General features: G+C 33.2%; 1 protein-coding gene and 1 long non-coding RNA gene across 2 annotated transcripts in view; both read right to left on the reverse strand.

The window, feature by feature from the left end:
• Positions 1–583: 583 nt before the first annotated feature.
• On the reverse strand, positions 584–4,611 carry LOC9304950 (endoglucanase 24). The gene is made up of 5 exons (XM_002868832.2): positions 3,993–4,611; positions 2,740–3,039; positions 2,218–2,379; positions 1,729–2,004; positions 584–1,200 (listed from the first exon to the last, which is right to left on the reverse strand). The coding sequence occupies exons 1-5, from the start codon at positions 4,413–4,415 to the stop codon at positions 868–870; spliced, it is 1,494 nt and encodes a 497-aa protein (XP_002868878.1). The 5' UTR covers positions 4,416–4,611; the 3' UTR covers positions 584–867.
• A 171-nt stretch (positions 4,612–4,782) lies between these two features.
• Positions 4,783–7,540, reverse strand: part of LOC110226909 — a 5,629-nt gene continuing 2,871 nt past the window's right edge. The window contains exons 2-3 of the long non-coding RNA XR_002330793.1: positions 5,922–6,024; positions 4,783–5,813 (exon numbers count right to left, since the gene is read on the reverse strand). This is a non-coding gene — a long non-coding RNA (uncharacterized LOC110226909). The remainder of the gene's footprint in view (positions 5,814–5,921; positions 6,025–7,540) is intronic.

A 7,540-nucleotide genomic window follows, 5' to 3' on the forward strand; every position in this document is an offset into this window, starting at 1 on the left:
CTATAGTTGTATCAATGAATCATTTATACAATCATAGACCTATAAAATATACTCCCTCTGTTTCTAAAAGAGTGATGTTTTGAGTTTTATACATTAATTAAGAAAAAATCATTTTTATAATTTTTTATTATTTTATTATTAGTTTAATAATATTAATCTCACTTCTCTCTTTTCTCTATTGGTCACAAATAAAAATAGTAATGATGCTATTACAAAACATCAATCTTTATAGAACAAAAATAAAACTCAAAACATCAAATATCTAGGAACAGAGAGAGTATTACGGAATGATCACAATCATCACATAATAAGTACGGACACACAACAAGCCAAAACTAAACTGATATTATTGCTCGAGTTAGTATTTAATTTGTAATATCTATCTTGAGGTGCAACCAAAATAATTAAATATTGAAATCATAATAGCAATTGAAGTAATATATGACTCTCGAGAGAAATTTGCGTGGGATAAAGAATTTTCAAATAATGATAGTCTAGCTAGTGGTCATTGTTATGTTAGTTCAGACTAATTATTGTCAACCTTTTTTCTCCTACCACTAAAATACTCATGTATCGTGAGATCTCTCTTTAACAAAACTAAATAAACTTTAGCAACCATTATATATGTTATGTGAGTAGACTATCAATTACATTTGATAAAGAAGAAAAATCAAATGATCAACAGGTGAATAATCCGAATAAGTTATTCAGATTATTTCTTTTGTGTAAAAGAAAAACTATCTAACTGTAAGAACTTCTTTCTTAGCTTCTTTGCTTGGGCAAGATGAGAGACTTCTGAAAAACATGTACTCCCATGCATATTCCAGGAACTTTAGAATAATGTTTTCCAATTCTACTCCCATGACGTTAGCTAGAACCAGGATTGGCTGCAAAGTACGCCAATACGCCAACGAAAGGAGCATTGATGTAAGTAGTGGGCTCGGACTTGCGGAAATCGGACCGATCATCATCGTACTTATCGTCCTCTCCAGGCCCACCCACCACCGCTCCAATCAAAACGTTCGGGTTTGGTTCGGTGGAATTGAAATAAACCGACCCATCTTTGCATCTGATGGCTTCTGGATGATCCTTGATCGATGGCAATGATGAGCCACGGTGGTGGATCCTCTTTGGATATCTCTCTCCGTATCCGACCATGTACGATAATCCCATCGGATTATCCCCCAATATATAGTTCACCTTCAATATCCATTATCAAATAAACATTCAAGATGACAATTAATTACGTAAATGATGAATTTTGCAGGATATCAAAACAAATTGCTATTCACTTAGTCTTTGTTTCTATTAATGTAAGAAGTATTAGTCACTAACACTTGAAAACGAAATCGTACATATTTTTTATTTTAAAAAAGTAAAAAACTGCTAAGGTGTAATCATTAGACAAAAAAAATGGTAGTTACCTATACGATTTATGATAAAAGTGATATTTGCACCAATCTACAATTAATTCCGTAGATTATAAGCTACAACCATAGATTTCTATAATCAGTTAACATAATAATGATATATTCATTGCATAGACCATCGTGAAAATGTATTTCTTTTCAGTTTTCTTTCACGCATCACTGCATGCGATAGAAGTCCGGTTAAGTGATTATAGCATCAGAAACCCGATCACTCAACTCAAAACCGGATAATCTGAATTATAGACTAACCAATCATTAAAAAACTTAAAATCAAACCAACACAGACGACCGGTCTAACCTGTTTCTTGGCAAGACGGCGGAGATGATCAGGAGGGATGGTAAGGGTGCCGCAATTGAGGGAGAGAGAGCTTCTTGAAAGATATTGCGCGTATACAAGGAGGAGGAAAGATATGGTGGTCGCATGTTGGAGCTGGCTACCGCCGGGTTTGTAAAGTAGACCGGCGGGAGTATACTCAACATGCGGTCCTGAAGATTGCGGGACCAGACTACACATGAAGCTCTCCGCCGATGCCTTGTACGCCTCTAAGTTGTACATATTTCCTTCTATAACTTCCTGTGCCGAAATTAAAACAAACCCCAATTTCATCAGTTATGATACCGGTTTGGTTCTTAACCGGGTCAGTTTGGATTCACGTACACGGAAAGAAAGAACATAACTTTGCTATGCACGTGAAAGTCTCGTGCTTACTAACTTTTACTAAAGTATTTAAAGTTAATTTCGATTTGATCCCCCATATTTGATGTTACTATAAATTTTGAAACTAACCTTTGAAACGAGAACATTAAGTCCACCAACTTTGTTGTCCCAGCCAAATTCGTCAACGTTATCGTTAGCACCAAACGGTTCACGGTTACTCTCTATGTAATTAAGGTAGCTTTCATCACCAGTCGCTTTTCTCAACCAAGCTGCTCCCCACAATAACTCATCCTACCCATAACAAAAAACCAACATTAAAAAAAGTCACCAAGAAAAAATATACTCCATTTGTTTCAAAATATAAGGCGTTTTAGCTAAAAGTACGCCAATTAAGAAGATCTACTTTTTAAAAGTTCAACCAATCATAAAAGAGACTGTATAATAAAAATAATCAAAAAATATTAAAGTAATATATAATTTGCATAGAAACTTGAAAACGACTTATATTTTGAAACAAAAAAGTTTCTCTAAAACGCCTTATATTTTGAAACGTAGGGAGTAATATTTATCATGATTTGTGGCGTGGTCTAGTGATCCTCTTGAATTTTTGTTAACTTCTTTAGTGATACAAATGTTGGAGTTTTTGTTTACCTGAAATCCGTTGAAATCGCAGTAGAAAGGGCAAACGTCATTTTTGATATCATCATTGCTGCTATAAGCACCGCGATACATATCAGCGAAGTGGAAAGTTTTTACAGCATTTTGGAGCAATGTCTGAGAGTATCCTGCATCCGATGATCGAAAAGCAATCGAAGCAGCTGAGAGGGCTGCCGTTGTTTCTCCGGCCACTTCAGAAGCCGGATTTGGGGCATTAACAACGTAAGCAGTCCTTGGTGTATCCATATCTTCTGGTCTTTCCCAGCAGTTATGATCTGCTATTGGATCACCTACCTATCACAAGTTCGTTTAATTTTTTCCCTACCTTAGTAAGTTTTCAAATAATAATATTCATCAAGCCCTCTAAATAAAATATATATGTAAATCAAGATACTAATTATTAATGAATAAAATAAGAAATACACCTAACAAAATCAACATCATATATGATGTTTGATTTCTCTAATATTGGAACAAAGAGAATTGAACGATTCTGAAAGAAAGAGGTCTCTATCATCGTATCTCAACTCTAATTATTAAATGATCATAGTTTATTAAAATTATGATGCAAACGACCATTGAATCAACGTTGAGAATTCCATAACCCATTCACTAATTTATTTTATAGGTGTATTATTGAATATTCATTATCCATTTATTGCTGAATTATATAGTCAACAAAATTTAATTTATTGTTGAAGGTTCCACAAAAAAAAAGGCAGAAAAATAATCGCAAAACCTGCAACTAAAAAAACTAATAGTTGGTCATCTTTGAATTTACTACAAAGTACGGACACACACAAAATAAAACCAAAATTAAATTGATATTTACGTTGCAAACTTATAAATTAAAGTTCCTAGTAAATTGTCATTTCCTCTAATTATTCATGCGATGATTATATGCGTATGGTACGTACTACTGGATTAACAATAACTTATTAAATTGATATCTATTTATGAAATCTTCCTATAAAAAATGGAAAAATAAAATAAAGAAACAGAGAGAAGTAATAAGGGCCAAAAAAAGTGTGACGCAACGACAAAAAAGGTAAATGCAGAGAGACTCTTGAGAACACCCACTTCACGGGTTAGTTTCATCTCTTGGCAACTCAAACGATTCAGTTTCCTAAATCTCTGTGTTATTTTAATTCCCCAATTTACCCTTCCACATTGTTGCTTATTCACTACCGGCAAAAAAAAAAAAAAACAGTTACGAAATTGAATTGGCCCATTAAAACCATACTAACCTGGACGAAGATCCGGTTTGGTAGCTGAGAAACGGATTTGAGGAGGTAATTAGAGCTCCACCGGAGAGCCACGAGGGAGTTTCGTAGCTCCGACGAAGGCATGAGTTCGCCGAATTCAATTACGCTCCACGCGAGCATTGTGGTGGTGAAAGCCATCGGGAAATTGAATTTGACGTTGTCTCCGGCGTCGTAATAACCGCCGGTTAAATCTGTGTTGTGAGTCCAACCGTCACTCAGACCGGAATTACGACGCCACGTCATACGCTGGTCGTTTGGGAGGTAACCGGAGCGTTGGCCTTCGAAGAAGAGGATTGATTTTGAGAGTGCGTCCGAGTAATCGTGCTGGTTCGACGACATTGTCGGACGCAGGAGGAGGAGGAAGAAGCTGAAGACAAGTGAGAGAGGGTATAAATGTAATTTCATGGTGTATCGGCGTCGGTGGCCGCGGCGGTGGTGGTGATGGTGATGAGGGGAGAGGCTTACTGTCTGTGACTGATCCGTGTTTGCAACTACGAGTGTGTCACGAGATGTGTTTATATATAAGTGGGAGAGTTTTTATTTATTTATATAATATATAGAAAGGAATCATTAAGTGATTTAGTGCCTTTTGATATGCGATTTATGCTTTTTTTTTCCTTCCTTTTCTTAATTATCTTATGGAAAAAAACATTATGCTGTTCTGCAATTTTTCGTCTAATACCCGTACTAGAAATTGAACAGTAAAACTAAATTCTTTGAGTGATATTTTCCATTTTGTTTCTAGTATGTTTTTTGTAATTTTTTCTTCTTTTGTTTACAGTAACTCACACATGTAGATTAGAATTTACTAGCAGGATCAAAGTAAAAACTTTAAAAGTATCAATATTGAGGTTTTATATAAATAAACTAAAGTCCGTTAGCTATGTTAGAAAAGCTTATATAATTCATTGGAAAATTAGTCGAAAATGGAATTAAGAATGTCCAAATTTGAATACATAACAATAGATATATCAGAATAAGTTAAGCTTATTACACAAGCAAAATTTCGACTAAAATCTGAAATTGTGTATTAGGGAATTATTTTGCAATCGTGGATTACAAAAAAAAAAAAAACTAATTTAATGAGAACTGAATAATGTCATTTGTGCGTGTGGCAGCACTACCGACAAATGAAACTGAAGCGAGCGCGCGAGCAAGCCCATGAGTGTCACTCTTTTGGTTTTTGCTCGAAAGATGAACTAAAACTAAATATTTTTTCATTTTCTGTTTTTGATATCTCTTTAAGAATGCAATGAGCATATCTCTTTATGAATATAATGAGCATTATGAATGTAAAATAGGTTTAACAATGAATAAAAAATAGTATGACGACAAAAAGAAAAGAAAAAAGGGTAGTATAAGCGACGGGATTAGCATAATAATAAGATTGCTTTCTCAGTGTTGTGTAATCGATAATGAAAAAAAAAAAAAAAAAAATCAGAATCTCGTGACTCTGTGGGACCTGCATGCTACTGTAACATGAATCAGGCTTTGCGTTTAAGCGTTAAGTTGCTAAGGAAAGTATACAAAAAATCATAATTTTTATATGTTTGTGTGTACATAAATATTTTTTCTATGAGTTACCTACTAAGAAAACATTATCCAATTGTATGTTTTTTTTGTTCCTACCGACTATGTACGTAGTAGCGCCTCGCTTCTAATGATTTAGTCTTTAGCGTCCACGAAAGACTGTCTCTCATTTTCTCATCTTTACAAATTAACTTTGTCATCTTTATCTTCATATGAGCAACATCCATATATTTAGCCTTCTTGTAGAGCCAACCAATTAACTTTTTGATTCCACTGATAACACAAAACGACATAAGAAACCTACAAAAATTAAAACTAAGGATAACGATATATTTAAAAACAAAACACTTTTCCAGTTGAATTATAATAAAGGGATCAGACCTTTGGATTTGATGTTTAATTTTCTTCATTATATTAGAAGGGATCTTGAACCCATTAATGATCATCGATCTTAGAAGGTGTCGGCGTGTCGCGACATTGTGGACTAATGGAGCGTATCAGAAAAAAGTGAGAAGGGTCAATACATACCGAAAGTTAGTTAGTTAAAATGTTAGGCGAGTAGAAATATCAAATATATGAATTCATCATACTTTTTATACGAAACAAATCTCACGTAATACTAATAGAAAAAAATAAAAATAGAACGTATATTTGTGGGGGACTTTGCCATTTTCACAAGCAAGATAATCATGTTATTTTTTGCCTTATCCTTTTATCGATCATTTTTCTCTTTTCCTCTGAAAATCTTAGCTTTACGCTTACATGATTTTTTGTCCTAGGAAAATATCATACCAATATGATCTTATAATGTCCAAAACATTAACTTGGTTGAAAATCATATATATGAGATGAATTAATTAAGATTCCACTAACACAAGTTCATTTTTTTTGTTAAATGAATAAATAGACAATTGGTGTCATACTCATACATAAATCAATAAATGTATTAGAAGTGACTTAACCGATTAGTGAAAATAAGTATAGGCATTATTATAAGATAATATTAGATCCCTGACAAATCTATGTCTCATTGCATTGGTACCATTACGTACCTTGTGGATCACGACAAGTGACCTCACAGCACATGTGTGTGTTATCTTTTTTTTTTTTTTTTATGTGTATCAAATTGTCGATACCCATTTCTACAAACATTAACCTAAAAGCAAAGGGTAGATAGATCCATTTCATTGTTGGGGATTAAGCCTAGAGAGAAAATTAGACTAGTGAATTTCACAATGGGCTTTATTTCGAGTTAGTATGTTATTGTGTTTTCAAAGCCTATTTCTTAACAAAACAATAGCTGACGTCATTAATTATTTTTTTAAAAAATTATTTTTAAAAAGTTGAAGTGTTAAATTTTGTTTTAAATTTTAGTCAAAATCACTATTATTTTTTAAAAACGAGTTTAAGTGTAAATCTATATTACGTGAAAACATGTAAGGACAGGATGCCTAGGCGCGGTTAGTTTTCGACGTTTTTAAAATTTAACACTTAAACTAATTTTTAAAAAGTATTAGTGAAATTAACATAGTTTCAGAAAAAAAAAAGGGAGACTCACAAAAATGCCCCCTTTTTAATACATTTTTTCAAAAATGCCCCCTTTGGCTGTCCATTTTTAAAAATACCCCTTTTTATGTACAAAATGACTAAATTACCCTTCTTTTAATAAAAGATATCACAAATATATAAGGAAATATAACAAAATTAGGTCCACAAAATACAAAATATTTTTTGGCGGGAAAAGTGATCCCGCAATTTTTCCCGCCAAAACACTTGTAAAAACTTGTAAAACCATTAAAATACCTTGTAAAATTTTCCCGTAAAACTTTTTCCCGCCAAAAAATTTTTCCGCCAAAAATTTTTTTTTGCGGGAAAAGTGATTCCGCAATTTTTTTGGCGTTAAATTTTTGGCGGGAAAAATTTTCCCGCCAAAAATTTACAAGGTATTTTAAAAGTTTTTTACAAGGTATTTATAAGGTTTTACAATGTATTTAAAAGGT

The sequence above is a fragment of the Arabidopsis lyrata genome (genome assembly GCF_000004255.2).
Source record: "Arabidopsis lyrata subsp. lyrata unplaced genomic scaffold ARALYscaffold_7, whole genome shotgun sequence".
Taxonomy (NCBI): Eukaryota; Viridiplantae; Streptophyta; class Magnoliopsida; order Brassicales; family Brassicaceae; genus Arabidopsis; species Arabidopsis lyrata.